We start from the raw sequence: 22,417 nt of genomic DNA, 5'->3' as shown, positions 1-22,417 counted from the left end.
AATTTTGTTAGGTATTACATTGAATCTGTAGATAGCTTTGGGTAGTATGAACATTTTGATAATATTGACTCTTTTGATTCACGAACACAGGATGTCTTTCCATTGATTTGTGTCTTCTTTAGTACAGGTCTGTTCATATTTTCTATTTCTTCATGGTTCAACCTTGGTAGGTTGTATGTTTCTAGGAATTTATCTATTTCTTCTAGGTTATCTTAAATCTTGTGTAATTATTTATACTAGTCTCATATTCCTTTTATTTCTGTGGCCTCAATAATCATTTTTATTTCTTATTTTTTTAAGTGTTAGTCTTCTCAAGTTTTTTTTTACTCTAGCTAAAGGTTTGTAAGTTTTGTTCATCTTTTCAACAAACCAACTTGCAGTTTTGTTCATTTCTTAATATTGTTTTTGTATTCACTATTTTGTTCATTTCGGCTGTAATTTTTATTATTTCCATTCTTCTGCTAACTTCAGAATAAGTTTATTCTCCTTTATCTAGTTCAGGGGTATCCAATTTTTTGGTTTCCCTATGCCACAGTGGAAGAAGAATTGTCTTGGGTCACACATAAAATAAATTAACACTAATGACATCTGATGAGCTTAAAAAAAAGGTCCATGCATAAATCTTGTAATGTTTTCAGAAAGTTTACAAACTTGTTTTGGGCCACATTCAAAGCTGTTCTGGGTTGTGGGTTGGGTAAGCTTGATCTAGTTCTTTTACTTGTAAAGTTAGGTTGTTGAATGGAGAGCTTTCTTCTCTTTAAATTTAGGTGTTTGTCACTATAAACTTCCTTCTTAGTCTGCTTTTGCTGAATCCCATAGGTTTTGGTATGTTGTGTTTTTGTTTTCATCTGTCTCATGGTATTTTATAATTTCTCTTTTGATTTATTCTTTGACCCATTGGTTGTTCAAAAGTTTTCTGTTTAATTTACACATATTTGTGTATTTTCCAGTTTTCCTTTTGCTACTGAATTCTAGTTTCATTCTACTGTGGTCAAGAAAGCTACTTGGTACTATTGCAGTCTTCTTGAGTTGACCAAGATTTTGTTCTGACCTAACTTGTGATCTATCTTGGAGAAGGTTCTGTGTGTACTTGAGAAGAAAGTGTATTCTGTCGTTGTTGGGGGAAATATTCTATGCCCATGTTTTAGGTCCATTTGGTCTATAGTGTTGTTCAAATTGTTGTTCAAATACGTTTTCTTCTTATTTGTTTTCCATCTAGGTGATCTATCCATTATTGAAAAGCAGATAATGAAAACTCCTACTATTATTTGACTGCTGTGTATTTCTCCCTTCCATTCTGTTAATGTTTGCTTTATATATTTAGGTACTCTGGTGTTGGGTGCATATATATTTATAATTATTATATCTTCCTCGTGAATTATTTTATCATTATATAATGACCTTTGTCACTTGTGATACTTTCCGACTTAAAGTCTATTTTTTGTCAGATACAAGTACGGTCATTTGTTTTCTTATGGTTACCATTTGTGTTGATTATTCTTTTCCATCTCTTCACTTTAAATTTATGTGTGTCTCTAAAATATAAAATGAATCTCTTGTAGACAGCATGTAGTTAAATCTTTTCAAAACTATCTATTCAATTACTCTATATCTTTTGATTAGAGATGATTAGAGAGTTTAATACATGTTTAATACAAGTTTAATGCATGTTTGTCTATTTTTGGTTTTGCTGCCTGTGATTTTGGTGAAATATCCAGGAAATCATTGTCAAGTCCAATGTCATAAAGCTTTTCTTCTATGTTTTCTTCTAGGAGTTTTATAGTTTTAGGTGTTATGATTGTCTTTAATCTATTTCAAATTGATGTTTTTTTTGTGTGTGTGTGTATAGTGCTGCTTACTCTGCTGCCTAGGCTGGAGTGCAGTCTGTTACCCAGGCTGCAGTGCAGTGGCACCATCTCAGCTCACTGCAACCTCCACCTCCCAGGTTCAAGCAATTCTTGTGCCTTAGCCTCCCATGTAGCTGGGATTACAGGTGCACCACCATGACTGGGTAATTTTTTGTATTTTTAGTAGAGATGGGGTTTCACCATGTTGGCCAGGTTGGTCTCGGCTTCCTGACGTCAAGTGATGTGCCTGCCTTGGCCTCCCAAAGTGCTGTGATTACAGGCATGGGTCACCACACCCAGCCTTCAATTATTATATTCTTTTGCTCCAAGATTTATTTGGTACTTTTTATATTTGTTTAATCTTCTCGTTGAAGTTGTCGCTTCGTTCATGCAATATTCTCCTGACCTCATTTAACATTTTTATGATGGTTAGTTTGAATTCTCTGTCAGTTAAACATATATCTCTCTTTCATTAGGGTTTGTTTCTGTAGATGAATCTGTTTCTTTGGTATATATTGTTTCTTCATTTTCCTTGACTCTTTATGTCGGTATTTGCACATTAGAAAAAATAGCCACCTCTGCCAGGGTGTTCATGGATTGTTCTTTGTGGAAGAAGACTCTCACCAATCCGCCTAGCCAACAATTCTAGGCACCTGTCAAACCTTTGTGCTGGTCCAAATCGCTATCTTTATGCTTAGCAGCCTTCAGCATCTGGAGTAAGCTGAGTGCCATCAGCACTTCCAAGAGAGTCAAGACAGAAATCAGTCAGTCTCTCAGGCAGCCCCTGGAAAAGTTGGAGCTTTTGATTTGCAGTCTAACTCTTTTCCTCCCAAGGAAAACATGGGATCGAGGGTATTCTACCCAATCACTTTGTCTGCACTGAGCTAGGGGAAGAGGCTATAGTAACTGCTTGAATGCCATCTTTCTTCCCATCTTTGTTCTCATTGGCCCCTAGGTACTAAAGTATTCTGGGTTCTATCAATGCTCCAAGACATGTGATATTGAAGTGATTACCCTGAGCAGCCCCCAGAAAAACTGAAACATTGGGTATGAAGTTCCACTTTTTCCATCCACAAGGTGAAACGGGAAGCTAGGAGTTTCCTTCAGATCATATGGTGCTGGGTCAGGGGTAGAAGTTAAGACAAGAAGGTATCTCAAATTTTCCTCCTGCCTTCATCGTAGCTGGTTTTATATTCACCCAGGATGTAAGAGCCTTTCAACTAGTTTCTGAATTTCTCACGAAGAAAATTTGTCTGCGTGTTGTTGTTGAATCAGTTTGCTTGTTGGAGAAAGAAGGATCTAGGTCTTCCTATTCTATTACCTTAATAATGTCACTCCTGAGCAAGCATCTTTTAGTTTCACTTAAGTTTCAGGCTCTCATAATTATCACAAAAATCAAACAATTGATTTTACTTGCATACATTTTTCATTTGATCAAATGTTCCATTTTTCCACCAGTTATGACAGTTTTATAAGTCACAGAATAAAGAATATTTTCTTTCTCATTTACATATGTGAATAACTGCCAATGAATGCTACATGGTCATTAGGACATCCATTTCTCTACTGTTGCCACTATTTTGTTTGTTTGTTTGTTTGTTTTTGAGATGGGGTCTCACACTCTCGCCCAGGCGGGAGTGCAGTGGCGCTGTCTTGGCTTACTGCAAGTTCCGCCTCCCCAGTTCACACCATTCTCCTGCCTCAGCCTCCTGAGTAGCTGGGACTACAGGTGCCTGCCACCACTCCCGGCTAATTTTTTGTATTTTTAGTAGAGACAGGTTTTCACCATGTTAGCCAGGATGGTCTCCATCTCCTGACCTTGTGATCCACCACCTTGGCCTCCCAAAGTGCTGGGATTACAGGTGTGAGCCACTACGCCTGGCCGACTGTCACCACTATTTTTTTAAATGTCTATTTTCTTTCCTATCTCCTTATATAGGTTGGTATTTGAGATCATTCTCAGCCCTTATCCCCTTCATTGTTCTCCTTCTTCCCCATCTTCCTACCCCATTCCCAGGCACCTGCTTGCCCCAGAACCAATCCAGGTGGTGAACTGTAGTGGCCTAGTAACTTGTGATGAGATGACAGAAAGAGAGGTAAAGAAGAGTGTCAGCTGTTCTTTTAGCTGCTCCTTCTTTAAGCTTGAATCCTGAATTATCCCCAGAGGCCCCGGAGCCCACTCACCCTAAACCCTTTTCCCACTCCAAGGTGGCCTATTCAATTCAATGAACATTTAATTCAACAAACATTTTCCCCTTCAGTTCTGCAAACATCTCCTGTCAGCTTCCTATGAACCAATATTATTTATTTACTGGACATAGGAAAGCCCACAGCTCAGGCCCTAAGATCAATGAAGAAATTCACAAAAGCTTACAGCTGGCTTTTTTTTTTTTTTCTCTAAAGAAAAGATGAAGATGAATCTGAATTCATCCTTTGTACACAAAGACTGTCTCTAAAGATCTTGTACCCTAGTCTTCCCTGACAGAGTGGGAAGAGAAGATAGAGAAGTGCTGGGGCATAAATGAGTCTTTGGATTCCTAATTTCTTCTTCAGGATGTTTACTGACAGTCGTGATGTTCAAATATCACCCAACCTGGTTGCTCATCCAATTTGTTTCTGCTCCTGCCACTTTCCATTCTACTGCGTTGCATTTTCTTCACCCACTACTTGTCACCAACTGACATTTTCTTGTTCATTGGTTTCTGTGTGTGCCTCCATTGCCTACTAGGGTGTACATTTTGTCAGAGCAGAAATGCTGTCTTACTTACAAGTCATATCTTCCATGCCCAGCCCACAGTAAGTGCAGAGTGAAACATATATTTGTTGAATGAATGAATGAACCCTCTTTAAAAATCTGAAAGGATTATGCATCTTCAGATTTTACTACCCTGCATTTTAGGGTGGGAAATTACTTTTTGGAAAGCATTTGGAGATTCGTAAATGTCGCAGAGTATAGGCCTAATAAATAGCAAGATCTATTTTATTCTTTTAGAGAATATGTGGGTTAAATAGTTGTGTCTAAACTGGCTTACAGACCTAACTAATTCACAGGCACAGAGCCCTCTTTTTGTGTGAAAATACGTGTCATATTCTAAACAAAAAATATTTGTAAGATGGTAAGAATTTATAATTTTAAGGATAGATTTACAATGTGATGAAACTGATCGAGATGGTCTAACATGCTGACCAGGGCACTGACCTTGCGGGGGTAGTTTTTAGTGATGAGCCTGTGTAGACACACTGCCACCTAGTGATGATTCAAATAACCACAGACTCTACTACGAAGAAACTTTTCCTTTTCTGTCTGCCATGTACAAATGCTTATTATTTCACGTGTTCAGTACTTGTCTAAGCTAATAAAAAAAGACATTCAACTGTCCCAACTTCTGAGTGTTAATATCCAAAACCAATTCAATATAATTTTAAAAAAATCAAGTCTTCTTACCACGAGAACATCAATAAAGTAAGCCACCTCAGCACCAACAACACGGAGATTGTTTACAGCATGGATGTATTCCCGTGAACCATTGATCCAGTCTAAATTGATGCAGTTTATATCTTCCAGCTGTAGCAACACCTGGCACAAAGAGTCACATAAATATTAAAGAAATAAGTGTTCAAGGAAACCGACGTGTCTTAACACTTGATTCCATAATAAGAAATTATACTAGTAGGTTGATATGGTTAGGCTTTGTGTCCCCACCCAAATCTCATCTTGAATTGTAATCCCCATAATCGCCATAATCTCCACGTGTCAAAGGAGAGACCAGGTGGAGGTAATTGAATCACGGGGGCGATTTCCCCTATGCTGTGTTCCTGCTAGTGAGTTCTCATATGAGATCTGATGGTTTTATAAGGGACTCTTCCGCCTTCACTTGGCATTTCTCCTTCCTGCTGTCTTGTGAAGCGGTGCCTTCTGCCATGATTGTAAGTTCCCTGAGGCCTCCCCAGCCATGCTGAACTGTGAGTCAATTAAACCTCTTTCCTTTATCAATTACCCAGTCTAGTGCAGTTCTTTATAGCAGTATGAAAATGGACTAACACATAGGTATTAATAGAGAACCTACTACAGGCTAGGCTCTGTCCTAACCCATATATATATATGTACACACACACACATATTAGTAATTAGCACCTATACATTAGTACCTATGTCATTGAGTGAGAATTAAATTTATATATATAAACACATATATTCAGTATATATAAAATACATACACATAAATTTAATTCTCACTCAGTGAGATAGTACTAATATTATCTTCACTATATGGCCTTATAAATATTTAATTGCTTATGATGTTAGCAGTCTATTAATCTTAAGTATAGGAGAGAAAGATTAATTTTGTCGAGTTAACTTGGAAATTGTTTTTCTTAAATTAAATGAGAAATTGATCATACCATTTAATCTTCTGTCAAGAGAAGAATTTATTCAAGAGTGATTATACAAATTTGCTCCCCTTGTAATCTATGCAATTTATAATAAAAATAAATGTGAAATGAATAACTCATTTGAGGCCCTGTAACACGGATAATTGTGGATAACTGAATGGAAGATTTCCATGAATATACATGAATACCTTGCAAAGTACATTCATGTTAAACATAAAGCTTGCATGCTAGTGTAAAAAGGAGTTTATTCATGTCATACATTGCACATGTCTCTCTGCCATTTGCCATCTGTTTTCCATCCAGCTATGTTGATACGGGTGATCTTGTCTGTTCCAAAATATGAGGCTTGGATAGTTGAAGAATTAACCGCACTGATCTCCTGTTTCAAGCAGGAAGACATTAAGGAAAAATAGTAATTAAAAATTATTTAATAGTTAGTAGACCTATTCCAAAGCTGCTCAAAAGTGTTTCACTAAATTTGATTTTTAACAACCTTCTTTAACATATTTTTACTAAATAGTTACTGCTACATACTATAAAAGAACCATAAATTATTTTTATTATTATTTAGAGACAGGGTCTCACTGTGTTGCCCAGGCTGAAGTGCAATGACTCCATCATAACTCACTGCAGTTGCAAACTCCTGGGCTCAAGCCATCTGACCGCCTCAGCCTCCTCAGTAGTTGGACTACAGACACATGCCACCACACATGGCTAATTATAAACAATTTTTTTTTTAGAGACAGGGTCTCACTATGTTGCCTAGGCTGATCTTGAACTCGTGGCCTCAAGTGATCTTCCTACCTCAGCCTCCTGAGTCGCTGGGATTATAGGCATGAGCCACCACATCTAGCTCAAAAAATTAATGCATCATACAATGCAGTATACAAATTCAACACAAGGAGAGAAAAAATCTTTGATTTTTAAAGTAATGTTTGCAAGACAACGTAGGAAAGTTTAAATCAGAATTTCAATAAATCTTACTTTTGTATAACATTTCTCAGTGATCAGTGTAATTCATGAGAATTAAAACATGCCTAGAAGCATGCCAAAAACATGGCAAAAATGGAGGTTGTCCACCCCACTTTATGAGTAAGGAATTGAGGTTAGAATCTCATTGCATGAAATATACCAGCATATTGAAGATAATTTTATATGACTATGTCAAATATTATTTTGTATTGCTTGTATTTTGTTGGATTGCCTTAACAACAAAACTCTCAAAGACTTCAGGAGACTATACATTTAAGTGATTTTGTTATTTAAAACAATAAAAGGCACAAGTATAAGCGATTCTATTGGAAAAAATGAATACTTAAATCAGCAAATAGCAACTCTGACTGTGGTGAATCCTATAACCTGGAAGCAATACATTTAGATATTTATGAAATTCAAACAAAGAGCCTATTTCTGGCTACCTGTGTTTAATAGTAATGCAATTAATCATACAATTTGCTGGCTAGGTAAAGTGTCTCCAAGACTGTAAGCTAATGGTTATGAGAGTCATAAGCTGGCTTGCTCAGTAATTATAATAGCTAACACTCCTATCTGTCTATTTGCCAGGCATTGTTCTAAGCACTTTATGGAGTAGCTCATTTAACTCTCACAACACTGTGAGGTAGCTACTAATTTTAAAAATTAGAAAAGGGGGCACTGAGGGGCCAAGTAACTTGCCAAAAAGTACTGCAGCTAATGAATCCTGGAGCCAGGGTTCAAATCCACATGGCCTTTGAAGTTAGGTGCTTAACCACTGGGCTCTCAAGTCATGTTCTGATTATGGTTTTCTCTGCTGATAGGGCCCAAACCAGATGTGGGATTTGCTGAAGTGGGCAATAAAATCAATTGTCTTCAGGCCTTCTAGGAAGCATTTTTCTGCTAAATAATCCAATCCAAGTACAAAAACATGATTCCATCTATGTATCTAAGAGAATCCAGATGCTCACTCATTTCAACTCTCTTAGGCCCAGCTGGAGAGCCTCAAACACCTACTATAGTCCCGTTTCTACATCAGAAAAACCGTTTGGAGGGAATTTAATCCAAAAAAATATGTTTATTCTTTTCTCAACATGAGAATAGTTTGAATAGGTGAGACCTCAAGCAAACCTCCAAGTGGCATTCTAACAAGTATTGTGAGGTCTGAGCATCTGTTGTCATGCTAGTGTAAAGAGGAGCTCATTCACATCATGCACTGCACATGTCTGTCTGCCATCTGCCATCTGGTTTCCATCCAGGTATGCTGATATGGGTGATCTTGTCTGAGATCACTGAGGAGTTTCATCAAGTAGCATAGGTGGAGAAAACACTTTGGTTCACTTCACATTCACTCTGGCACAACCCTCTAAAGTAGCTTTTCAACATAAGCGTGGGAAACTCCACACAGCATCATGGGATCAAAAGAAGAAAGCTTAGATTCTGCTGCCACAAGGATAGAAACCAGGAAATGATGCCAATATCGTACACAATAGGTTATCGAGAGGAAGAGTGAATTAAAGTATCAAGGTTTATCTGGGCCTTTTAGCATTCTTTGACTGAGTAGACATGAAGCATAATAGGTATGAGATCAATCTATTCTGAAGACTACATTTCCAGTGATATCATCGCTAGCAAGTAAAAAATAGTTACCAGTTAGGTATATTCTAACCCTGACTAAAGCTGCAGACACAGAAACTACTGGAAGTGTGCAACATGTCCATCACCACCAGTGACTGCATAAGTCACTATAGGTTAAGGTGTCATGGATTCATGGGTGAAGTAGGTTGGTTTTATTCTTACAGAAAGGTGAAAAGTTAACTGTAAAGACCTGTGACTTCCAGGACACCAAGTTTATTGTACCACACCACGTTTACCTTTGACAATTCCTCACTTGGAGAAGGGAGTATGTTAACTGTGTAGAGTTAATTTCTGATTTGTTTATAAATGAGTCCAATTCATATAACATATGAGTCAGGCCTGTGGAAATCCTTATTTTAATTACACACCTTGACTCATCCTATATCACAGTTGTTAGAAAAACACTTTAACAGCAAACAATAGGCTTCCATCCATTACAAAATTCAGATACATATCTGGTTTAATTACACAGGATTGTTTCCAAATGGAGGGAAGTAGGTAAGGTGTGAAGAACATTATTTAGGGAAGTATTTAGTTTTCCAATTTTCTTTTCATTGGCAAGAGGACCCAGCTTCACCTAAACACTGTCTTTATCACCTTCTGTTTTACTGGCCATGCTCCACAGAATTCAAGTGCATGGCCACTTATATGAAAGGATAAAAGGATCCATGAGCCTGATTAGCCCTAAGAGTGAAGATCAGGGAATAGAGTTAGTCCTAAGTGGATAAATATGCCCTGACCATCCTAAAAGGGAGAGAAGCTGCCCCAAAATACTTGTATTCAGCATAGATTCTCTTCACTTAAAAAAAAAGCTAATCTGCTAGCAAACAATACAGTCAGGATGGCTGAAGGTGACCCCAAGAAACCAAAGGGCAAGATGTCTGTTTATGCCTTATTATATGTGCAGAGAAGAACATAAGAAGAAAAACCCAGAGGTCCCTGTCAATTTTGCAGAATTTTTCAAGAAGTGCTCTGAGAGGTGGAAGACAATGTCCAGGAAAGAGAAATCTAAATTTGATGAAATGGCAAAGGTGATTAAAGTGCACTATGATCGGGAAATGAAGGATTATAGACCAGTTAAGGGAGGCAAGAAGAAGGATCCTAATGCCCCCAAAAGGCCACCGTCTGGATTCTTCCTGTTCTATTCAGAATTCTGCGCCAAGATCAAATCCACAAACCCTGGCATCTCTATTGGAGACGTGGCAAAAAAGCTGGGTGAGATGTGGAATAACTTAAATGACAGCAAAAAGGCAGCCTTACATCACTAAGGTGGCAAAGCTGAAGGAGAAGTATGAGAAGGATGTTGCTGACTCTAAGTCGAAAGTAAAGTTTGATGGCACATAGCGTCCTGCTAAAGTTGCCCGGGAAAAGATGGAAGAGGAAGATGAAGAAGACGGAGAGGAAGAGGAGGAGGAGGGGGAGGAGGAATAAAGAAACTGTTTATCTGTCTCCTTGTGAATACTTAGAGTAGGCGAGCTCTGTAACTGATACATTTCTTATTTGAGAAGTGTCTGTTGCCCTCATTAGGTTTAATTACAAAGTTTGATCATGATCATATTGTAGTCTCTGAAAGTGCTCTAGAAATAGTCAGTGGTTTACATGAAGTGGCCACAGGTGTCTGGAGCACCCTGAAACTGTATGAAAGTTGTACATATTTCCAAACATTTTTAAAATGAAAATGCAAAGAAAGTTAAGATATACATAGCATTAAAATCAACATTTTAACCATTTTAAAGGGTAAACTCAGTGGCATTAAGTCATTCATGTTGTCATGCAGCTATCACTACCATCCTTTCTCCAGAACTGTTTCATCACCCCAAACTAAAATTCTGTACCCATTAAACAGGAACTTCCATTACCTACTCCAGGTATCTCCTATAAATGAAACCATAGATTATTTGTCCTTTTGTGACTGGCTTATTAGCAAAATGTTTTGAAGAGTCATCCATGTTATATTATGTATTAGCATTTCACTTCTTTTTAAAGCTAAGTAATATTCCTCTCTTTACTTCTTGATAATTATAAAACTCAAACTTTTGAGGAATATTTCTTTATAAGGTCTCTATACCCATAGTAAGAACTTTTTTTCCTTGTTCTAGAGACAGCCACATCTACAGAATTGGTCAAATTCATATAGCATATGGGACAGGCCTGGGGAAATCCTTGTTTTAAGTACATAACTTGATTTATCCTATATCTTAGTTGTTGAAAAACACTTTAACAGCAAACAATCGGGCTTGTATCCATTACAAAATTCAGGTACAGATCTGGTTTAATTACACATGATTCTTTCCAAATGGAGGGAAGTGGAGAAGGTGTGAAGGACATTAGGGAAATACTCATCTACAGATGGCAAATTTCAGTAAAGAGTAGTGTGTACATATGTATGTGTGTCTGGTGAGTAGACAGCTACAAATCAGACCATATTTGTATGGTAGGAAGGCATAGGAGAAGACTGTCTTGCCTGGCAAGGCCCAGCAGTGTGTGATGGGCTGGATGGAAAGTAAGCCCCAAGGTTACAGATTCAGGTAAAGACTGGAAATGATCTTCTCTGGTCCCCCTTTTTCCCTGCTCCCTAAATATAGATCCTCCATCCACTCCTAGTCCTGCCCTCGTTTCTCTGCTTCTGAGATTTCATGTATTCTTTTGGTTTCAATTTTCAACTCCAGCCAGAAGACTTTTGAATCTTTTTCTCCAGTTCTGGGCTGCCTGCTTGGCTGTCAGACTAACATCTCCAATAGGTTGCTCAAGCCTCACCTGTCCACAATCTAACTCCTCTTTTATCCTCAAGTTTTTTGAGAAAAGGGTTATCATTTTCCCAATCATTTACGTGTGAAATCTCAGACTAGTTTATGATGTTTATCATGTTGATTTTCTATTATCATACTCACGTTCCTTACTGCAGTTCAGGCTGCTTCCCATGTGTGATCCAAACTGCACTATAGCTTTCTATTTAACACTGTCAAATGGAACTTTCTGTGATGATGGAAATATTCTACATCTGTACTGTCCAGTATGGTAGCCACTAGCCACATGTGGCTATTGAGCACTTGAAATGTGGCTGGTGTGGCTGATGAACTGAGTTTTTAATTTGATTTAATTGTAATTTTAATAGTCACATGTGGCCAGTGGCTAGTATGTTAGCACAGTTCTAAGTGGTCTCATAGTCACCTCTGATCTCTTCCAGCTTCAGACAAGAGAGCAACTGCAGCCACAGTAAATGCCCTAAAGCAGCTCTGAAAAGCTCTCAGTGGGGCCTCATGACTTACAGGAGGAAGTACAAACTCCACAGGAAGGAACTATACAATTTGTTCCTCAACTACTTTTCTAACTAATCTTACTTTTGAAGACTCCTTCTGTACCCAACTAACTACACTAACCTACACTAACCCAACACATCATCCATCAGACGCGCCTGTGGTTTCTCTTCTTTATGTTCATGCCACTTCCTTTGCCATTACCCTGCTTACCTCTGCTTGTGAGCATCTTGCCCATCCTGCAGGATACACCTCAAACACATGTCCTCCTCAAAATGTTACCTGGTTCCATCCCTGACCTCGACGTGAGCTCTTCTTCACTTTGTTCCCAGAGTCTTTCAGTTGCATCTTACATCACAGATCATAATTTGTGTTGCAAGAAAGGTATTTGTTTATATATGCCATTTCTTCCACTATAATAAACTCAAGACTGTTCTGTTTATTCAATTCAATAGATAATAGGCATTGTTGCTTATCCACAGTCTTACAGATGGAAGGTTCTCAGTTAGTACATTGACTGAACATAATGTCTTTTACCTCTTATGAAATAACAACATAAGAGCAATCTTCATATTTAAATCAGATATATCAAAACAGATAATATAGAACAGATAACATACAAAACAATCTGACTCATAATACTGAAAAGAAATGTTACTGTATCTATGTCTTCTTGTATCTATAGGCAAATCTTATATTTTAGAATAATCCATGTGTAAAGGCTGCAAGTTAGCTTACCTGATAGGCATTGGGATTATGTATAGTGTAGAGCAGGAAACGAGTGTTTATCTTCTCTGGAGACCAGGGTAAACCTACCAACTCTGTTGAGAAAGTCCTGGTCCATGGTAAACCATCTTTGAAACACCCTAACCTTTCATAGCAAACTTCTTTGCCTGCAGCAGAAAGGCGGAGTGTCAGTAATAGAGGAACTAGGCTTACAGAGAGGCTGTGTTTCTCACTATGAGCTAAAGTAGGATTTAATTTTGGAAATTAACCCCTTATTGGATTTATGGCTTGAAAATATTTTCTCCCATTCTACAGGGTTGCCTTTTCATTTTGTTGACTAGTTCCTTTACTGTGCAGAAGATTTTTGTTTAATGAAATCCCACTCATTTATTTATTTTACTTTTGTTGTCTATGCTTTTGTTGTCATATTCAAAAAAAATCATTACTAAAGCCAGCAACAAGGAGATTTTTCCTATATTTTCTCCTAGGAGTTATATAATTTCAAGTCTTACATTTAAGTCTTTATTCCAAGTTAATTTTGTATATGGCATAAGAGTTCAATTTCATTCTTTTGTGTGTGGATATCTAATACTCCCAACACCATTTGTTGAACAAGCCTATCATTTCCTCATTGTATATCCTTGGCACCCTTGTCAAAGACTAGCTGACCATATACACATGGGTTTATAATTTTGTATATGGTATAAGGGTTCAATTTTATTCTTTTGTTTGTGGATATCCAATTTTCCCAACACCATTTGGTGAAGAAGCCAATCATTTCCTCATCGTATATTCTTGGCACCCTTGTCAAAGACTAGTTGACCATATACACATGGGTGTATTTCTGGACCCTCTACTCTGTTCCATTTGTTTGTGTGTCTGTTTTTATGTCAGTATCATACTGTCTTGATTAATATAGTTTTGTAGTAAGTATAGTTTTGAATCAGGAAGTGTGCTGCTTCCAGCTTTGTTCTTCTTTCTTAAGATTGCTTTGTTATTTGGGGTCTTTTGTGGTTCCACGTTAATACCTAAGGAATTCACACAACTCAATAGCAAAAAATAAAATAACTAAATTTAAAAATAGGCAAGGACCTGAACAGACATTTTCCTTAAGAAGCATACAAATGGCCAACAGCCATATGAAAAGATGCTCAACATTGTGAATCACTATGAAAATGTAAATCAAAACCTTAATGAGATATCATCCCACACTTGTTAGGATGGTACTGGCCACGTTCCAGCCCCAGCAAAGCTCAGCCAGAAGGGCAGGCTTGAAGCCAAGAGATAACAGCTCAATAACCCAGCACACGCCACTCTTCACTTTGTCTTACCTCTTCCTCCAACGCGGTCAATAACACTGTTTTGTTTTTGTTTGTTTGTTTGCTCATTTATTGACTTCTATTATAAATTTAAATAGTAACTTTCTATTTTTTGATCCATACATCATATTTGTTAGAACTTGACTCCCAGTTTCCTAAGAGGAAGATTTTAGTGGTACTGCCTCTCCCTCTCTGCCTCCCTTCCAGCTTCTAAGGTCTGTCAACTTCATAATGTTGCTTTCATGCTATCAAGATTGATAATATTCAGACTTTGCTCTATAAGCATAATTAATCCTTCCATGTTTTGTCTACAGGCTGACTCCAAAAAGTTGAGAATCAATGAACAGAATTTATATTATTATGACTAGATAAATATTTTTGCCTTCAGTCAACTCACATGCTATAATTACATTTCCTTTTCTGCACTTCCATTGTTCAGACACTCATTCCCTTCAAAGGAGACAATGCAAATGAATTGTCTTTCCTAATATTTGAATTACTGAGGATCAGTGTCATTGTAGTTTACTCCATATTTGGATTATGCCTTTCTTGTACTGTTTGTGTTTTCCTGTATTCTCTGGTTGCCTTTTTTTCTCTTTCTGGAAGAATGAACATGTGCCTTCTTCAATATATTCCTATTATATTGCAGCTTCTTAATATTTCTCCTGCCTGGAATCTATTCTGATCCTTTTCTAATTCGAACCAGTGACTACATAGTTGGATCATGGCTTTCTAAAACAGCCTTCTGTCTTCCCTAGAATGCCCAGCTGCTTTTATTTTTTGCATTCTGTTGCTTTTTTTCTCCAGGTTCTCAACTACATTATTCAGTCTATGGATTTTAAAATGAAGATTTTTAAAACTAGTCCTTATTTTCTGTGTTTATCGCTTACCAGGGTTATCTGCCACTGTGCTCTTTTTTCCATAAGGAAATACTCACAGAGAGTGTAAAGTTAAAGGCAAATAGATGTGATAAAGCAGACTGAGCAACATTATAAGGTATTAAAGCTACTTAAGAAAAAATTGAAAGATTAATAGTTCTGTAAAAATAATGTTTGCTCTAAAATTAATATATTAAAATTGGATCAATAACTTCAGTGGCCAATAATAAAGGATATAGTTTTAAAATTATGGTATTGAGGAATATTATGCAGCCATTATAAACATTTATAGAGAATTTGTAATAATATCTGTAATGGAAAAAAATAAAATTAAAAGAAAGTGTATCAAAATATTAATGGTGAATCCCAGTGGTTTTTATTTTCTTATTTATACTTGTCTATGCTATAAAATTTTCAGTAATAAATATGAATTACCTTTATAATAATGAAAAAGTCACAAAAGGACAGAAAGAGTATTTCTTTACCAAATGATGCCCAGTCTGGTTTTTCCTTTTTGTCTTACTACTGCTAATAAAAAATACCAAAAATAGATTTAGCCTTATGTGTCATACATATGAAAAAATGACAAAATGAAGACTTAGAAACAGTGATGATCTAAGTGAAATCTATTGCTATTTGTGGCAGGAAAATAACTGAACCCTTATGCTGGTTACTCTATCACTAAGTGGAACTGGGAGGTATAGCCTAGCTTTTGCTAGGTTATGTTGTGGTAATAAACAGCCCCCCACACCTCATTGGCTTACAAAAATTAAGGTTTATTTGTTGCTCATGTTATTTTTTGGCTTCAGTGGTCTTAGATTGGGCCTAGCTCTGATTTTCCAGTCTTCTGCAATGCAGGACCCAAGCTAAATGAGTAGGCTCTGTTTTGAGCATGTGTCTCTCGGGGTGGAGGGAAAGGATGCAACTGTGGAACCATGCAAAGGCTCTTAAAGGTGTCTAGACTTAGAATGCTCTCTTCTATGTCATGTGGCCAAAGGTAAATGTGTATAAGGGTCTTACAGGGATGGAGAGTCAATATGGGGAACAACAATACAATCTACATACTATGGAAGGGTATGTAGATTTCAGTTTCTGTAAGTACCACCAGTATGACAACCTCACATGTTCTACAAGAATGAAAACCTGTTGTTATTTTAATTTGCATTTATTTAATTACCAGAAACTTTGAATATCCTTTTGTGCATTTCTGACAATTTGTACCTCTTCTGCGGATGAGATATTTGTGTCCTATGCATATTTTTCTTTTCTTTCATTTTTTGAGATGGAGTCTCGCTCTGTTGCCCAGGCTGGAGTGCAGTGGCACGATCTCGGCTCAATGCCAGCTCCGCCTCCTGGGTTCATGCCATTCTCCTGCCTCAGCCTCCTGAGTAGCTGGGACTACAGGCTCCCGCCACCATGCCCAGCTAATGTTTTGTATTTTTAGTAGGTTTCAATGTGTTAGTGGGGTTTCAATGTGTTAGCCAGGAACGTCTCCATCTCCTGACCTCAAGATCTGCCCACCTCGGCACCCCAGAGTGCTGGGATTACAGGCGTGAGCTACCACGCCTGGCATTTTATTTTATTTTATTTTATTTTATTTTATTTTATTTTATTTTATTATTATTTTTTTTTTGAGATGGAGTCTCCCTCGCAGTGGCGCCATCTTGGCTCACTGCAAGCTCCGCCTCCCGGGTTCACGCCATTCTCCTGCCTCAGCCTCCTGAGTAGCTGGGACTACAGGCGCCCGCCACCTCGCCCGGCTAATTTTTTGTATTTTTCGTAGAGACGGGTTTCACCGTGTTAGCCAGGATGGTCTCGATCTTCTGATCTCGTGATCCGTGCACCTCAGCCTCCCAAAGTGCTGGGATTACAGGCGTGAGCCACTGTGCCCGGCCTTTATTTTTATTTTTATTACTTAAATGCTTTCTTCACCTTTACTGATTTGTTTCCAGTTTCTTCAGTTCTTGAGTCCTTATATTTTAATATATTCTCTAGTTGAAATGCTTTATTTCCCCTTTGGCCTAAGAATTCTTTAAATAAACATTTGAAAAACAGCACATTACATGAAGTTAGTGTTAATTGGTTAAGAAATCATGTAAATTGGCATATTAGTTCATATCTTCCTAATTTCCACTTTCTAAAGGAGCCACTTCTCTGTCTTACTGTGAGCAGACTTTTCCAAAGACATAAAAAAGCTGGAAAGTAGGTTCGATAATTTCTATTCAAGAGATATTTGCTTGTTTGAGTGCCTCTTATTTGCCAGATGCTATTAGCACTGGAATGCAGCATTGAAAGAAACAATTCTAGCCCTCATCGAGTATATAATCTAGTAGGGGATGTAGAGACAGACAGTAAATAAGAATAAGTTTTTTAAAAATGGCTACGTTAAAACAGTGACAGGTGCTGTGAGGAACCTAAAGCAGGGAAGGGATGAGGGTGTTTGTGTGTTTAGGTGAGGAGTGGTTTGCAGTTTAAATAGGGTGTCCAGGGTAGCATTTGCATCAAGACCTGAGGGGGAGAGGAGCAAACCACGTGCAGATATGCCGGACAGCATTCCAGACAGAGGGAAGGAAAGTACAAGACTCTGCAAGGAAGCAGAGAGCCTATTGTGATTGAGGAATTAGGAGGCACCCAGACTAGGACCCAGGGAATGAAGACAAGGAGAAGACACCGCTCCACAATGTCTTATTCTGCAATTTCAAAATCTAAAAATCTCTGGGGAAACATAGTTGCTTTTGGGTTTCTTTATTTACTTGTTTTCTAATTTGCAGTAACTAATTTGGCAGCAATAACAGACCTAAAGCTATTTATAGTCTTTATCCCATTTAATGTGAGATTAAATTATGTGGGATAATAGGCATGTATTTTACCACATAAATATTCATGTGATTAAATATGGGGTGCTGTCCTAGATTTTTCTGGAAATTATGTATTATATACAGTATGTTTACCATAGCATGTTTCTAAAATAATAATTTAAAAAGCTAACATTTGGAATGCATCTGGTCCCCAGGAGTTTGAATAGGGTAGGTGGATGAGTAGCAGGGGACAATGCTAGGCGGTAACAGAGAGCTGAAGCATGTAGTACTTGGCAGGTCACTGGGAGGACTTTGGCTTTTACTCTGAAGTGAGATGGGAAGCCACTGGAGGACTCTCAGCAGAAAAGTGACATGGACTGACTTGAGTTAGCTTCTGTTCAGTCGATTCTGAGAAGAGATTGAAGCAGGGCAAGGGTAGAGGAAGAGGTCAGCTAGGAGATTATTATAACAAACTATCAGATAAGAGACAATGGTGGCTAAGACTAGGGTGGTAGCAGTGGAGGTGGTTACAAGTGGTCAGGTTCTGCATAGGTTTTGAAGGAGGATCCAAAGAGATGTGCTGACTAACTGGCGGTGAGGTATGACAGAAAGAAACGTCAAGGATGACGCAAGGTGTTTTGGCCAGAGTACCTGGAAGTCCATTAGTTGTGAAAACTTTGAGATGAACAGATTTGGGGGTAGATATTGAGAGTTCAGTTTTGGATATGTAGATTCGATATGAATTAGATACCTAAGTGGAGCTATCTCAGAGGCAGTTGTGTATATGAGACTGGGATTCCAGGGAGAAGTTCAGCTGGAGATATTACACTTGGAAGTCATTAGCATAAATGGTAGGTACCAGAAGATTGACGGCAATGGACTCTGCTACAGATTTAATAGATGAGATATAGGTAATAATACAAATGAATGTAGACTCAATTGTTAAATTTATGGCAGCTGTGTAATAGATACGTGGTATGTAGGAGAAATATATGTATTATCTAAATTTTACATAACTATGTGTTTTGTTAAAATAACTTCTTATTAGGCAGCGATTTCTCTCCTCAATTCCCTTCTTACCCAGTGTAAATCCTACAGTCAATTAAAACCACACCCCTGTACTCTCCTTGAACTTCTCTCCTGTTCTTGCTTCACTTGGCTTAACCACAACTCTGGTTAAGCCCAACACTTCACCTATTTCCTGCCTGCACCTGTGCAGCTGCATATGCCTGGAGGAAATCACATACCGTACTGACTATCTCACTTTTAATTTGTGGTTATGAAATTAAAGCAGATCCTAAAGCTGCCCAGCCATCGTATCATATTTTCCTAGGCCCTTCGTTTTCCCAGGCTCCTGGGTTATTTCATTCTTCTCCCCTCTCAAACCTCTAACACTTTCATGCCCACCAACCCTCTTGGCTGATGACCCTGTTTCCTATTTCAATAGGAAACCAGGAACAAAGAGAAGGGACTTTTACAAGGTCCCAGCATGTCTATCCAGCTACCTGCAGATACCTGCCCTTCTATTCTGCCTTCACTCCGTTCACAAGAGACGAACTGTCTTTGTCCCTCACAAAGGCAAACCTTCATCTTATTAGAACTCCATCTTCTCTCACCTACTGAGGGGTAAGGCTCAACATTACTCTCTTCTCTTTCTCCTGCTTTACCAACTTTCCTCCTCTCTACTGGATCATTCCTAGCCTCACACAAACATGCTGTTATTTCTTTCATGTTAAATTGACTTCTAGGAGGCTAACTCTCCTAGTTTCCTAACACTTCACTGAGTACTTCTTGGCAGTCTTCTTTGCTAGTTTGCCCTCATCTTTGTGATTTCTCAATGAGGAAGTGTCCTAGGACTCAGTAATTCCATCTTCCTTCTCTACCTGCAGTCACTCCCTTGATGATCTTGTCTGTATTCATGGCTTTAAACATCATCTCAGCAGATCAGGGTAAGCCGCCTATTGCTTAATTCTGCCTTCACCAGTCTAACTGCTTTCAACATTCAATTAGGACTGTCCTGGGGCAGGAGAATCATGCAAAATAGAATATAGTCCTTGAAATATGAAAACTAACGCTAGTCCTATCTCCTTCATTTTTTAGCCAATAGAGAAGAGCTGGAGGTCAGAGACTAAAAAACACTGAACTGAAAGTCAAGATTGGCCAATTCCACCAGCTAGCACCAAGATGTTACACAATGAATCTCTCTGTTTTGTTTTCTTCACCTGTGTAAATAAGAACGGACACTTATTGATTGCTCACTACTAGTATGTCCCAAATCCCATGCCAAGCATTTTCATGAATTACAGGTTGATTATCCCTTATCCAAAATGTTTGAGATCAGAAGTGTTTCAGATTTCGGGTTTTGGAATGTTTGCATATACACAATAAGATATATTGGGGACAGGGCCCAAGTCTTAATACAAAATTCATTTCTGTTTCATATATACCTTGTACACATAGGCTAAAGGTAATTTTATACAGTATTTTAATAATTTTGTGCATGAAACAAAGTTTGTGTTAAGTATTTATATGTGAAATATTCTACTTGTGGTATCATATTAGTGCTCAAAATGTTTCAGAGTTTGGAGAAGTTTAGATTTCAGATTTTTGGGTTAGAGATGGTCAACTTGCATCTTATTTAATTTGCACAACCCTATAATGTTATTTTGGTTACTGTCCTGTTTTTACAGATGAATCAACTGAGGCGTAGAAAGGTTAAGTATTTGTTTAAAGTTAAGTAACTGCCAAGCAGCAGAATGAGGACTAAAACCCAAGAAGATTCATAATTCAAACCGGTGGTTGAACTGAATGTTAGATGTGATGACTGTCTTCTTACCACCATACTATTTCAACCAACTACATGATACTTTACAACAAAGGGGTGGATGTCATTCAACATGGAAATTATTTGATTCTAGTTTGGTTAAAATAAATCAACTAATTTTAGTGTTTGTTTATAGGCACAATATTAAACATGGATGGTAAAAGTAGCCCAAACCACTAACTCCTTACACAGTAATGTCTAAGGAGTCCATATATAAAGAGCAAACATGTCAATGAATATTGAGTTAACGTTTAAGAAATGTCCGCAGACTAATATCCTTCCAGAAAACTGTGACTCAAGTGGAAAAAAAGAACATTCTAATTGACACTAATAATTAGTTAATTCATTCAATTATTGAGTATCTACTATGAGTCAGCTACTGAATTTGGAAATTTATGTATATTTTCTCATTTATTGCTATGTACTCATCTTAGAAATGAAGAAATTGAGACTTCAATGTCTAAGTCCATAAGACTGGTAAGTGGCAGAGCTAGGAGCCCACTACAAGACTGTCCAGCAACTCTTTTATGTTGTTGGAAACAGATGCTTCTTTATGTTCATAAGACTCATTCAGTATTAAGTGATGCACTTGTCCATTGATAATTTCATGATAAATGAAAAAATGAATAAATACGAAGAAATATAAACAGCCAATTTTTAAACATATTCATAAAAACAATAAACTACTTAGGAATGAAGTTAGCAATAGTGATTTCTAAATAATAAGTTCATGTCAATTACATTTCAGATGTAAGTATACTCATTATTTTTAAAGAACTTATTATAAATTATGAATCTTACCTCTTGATGTGCCAAAGAACAAGAATGCAACAATCCAAATTCCAAGCATCTAAGCTGATTTTTTAAATCACATAAGAATCTTCTTGAAGATCTTTACTTGTAAAGTCACCTCACTATTAAAATACTAAGTGGTTTTCTTCACAATGATGCAACTCAATGTTTAAACTCTACATTTAGAAGAACATGTTATTCCACCTTATGCTCTGCAAAGTAAATAAAATTATTGGGGTGTGCCTTACATCTTGTGATTGGTAATGGAAACTTCCAAGGTTTTGCTGTTTCATTATTAGTAATATTTTGGTTAAGCACAAACTGAGTCACTCTTGAAAGTTACTTTAAGGTTACAAGATACTAGATAATAAGCATTTAGAAGTTAATATTTTTTTCTAAACCAGGATTAGACACTTTCAGAATTTTTTTTTCCTAACACATTTCTGTGTGTAAGCATCCCACTTAATACAAACAGACCCTGCTACAAGATGTTCCAAGTTCAATAACACACATAGCTAATCTTTTCCTCTTACCTGTGTGGCAGTATAATATGGGAGTTATCATTATTGTCTTCAGAGCCCGAATCCTGGGTCCAAATTCTGCCTCTGCCACTTATTAGCAGTGTGACCTTGGGCTAGTAAGCCTCACTATTCCTTTCCTTACCTGTAAAATGGGAATGATCATGGTTCCTAGCTCATATGTTAAATAAGATGATTGAATTATTTATTGTTTGAATAGCACCTGGTACATAGTAAGTACTATATTACATGTTAATTTTTGGCACCATCATTGTTCAACTCTGTTAATGGGTATATGGGCAAATTGATGTTTACATACAGCTAAATCCACCCTTACATGATTGCAATAGGCTTCATGATATACTTTAATGTAATAGAAACTTGCCATTTTGGCTACTATGTTAACTTAAAGTGATGACCAATTCAATCTACAGATATTCTTAGTCAGTTTCTCAA

General features: G+C 37.4%; 1 protein-coding gene and 1 pseudogene across 1 annotated transcript in view; one reads left to right on the top strand and one right to left on the bottom strand.

Moving 5' to 3' along the window:
• The window catches only part of PNLIPRP3 (pancreatic lipase related protein 3), a 50,054-nt gene extending 28,386 nt beyond the window's left edge, over window positions 1–21,668 (bottom strand). Inside the window, exons 1-4 of the mRNA XM_038009587.2 lie at window positions 21,453–21,668; window positions 12,845–12,999; window positions 6,499–6,618; window positions 5,293–5,424 (exon numbers count right to left, since the gene is read on the bottom strand). Coding sequence (XP_037865515.1) covers window positions 5,293–5,424; window positions 6,499–6,618; window positions 12,845–12,999; window positions 21,453–21,501 — 456 coding nt within the window. The 5' untranslated portion in view covers window positions 21,502–21,668. The remainder of the gene's footprint in view (window positions 1–5,292; window positions 5,425–6,498; window positions 6,619–12,844; window positions 13,000–21,452) is intronic.
• LOC119627980 (high mobility group protein B3 pseudogene) lies at window positions 9,691–10,280 on the top strand (annotated as a pseudogene).
• Window positions 21,669–22,417: the final 749 nt, after the last annotated feature.

This window comes from Chlorocebus sabaeus, chromosome 9 (genome assembly GCF_047675955.1).
Source record: "Chlorocebus sabaeus isolate Y175 chromosome 9, mChlSab1.0.hap1, whole genome shotgun sequence".
NCBI lineage: Eukaryota > Metazoa > Chordata > Mammalia > Primates > Cercopithecidae > Chlorocebus > Chlorocebus sabaeus.
This window is presented reverse-complemented; position numbering and strand designations above follow the sequence as displayed.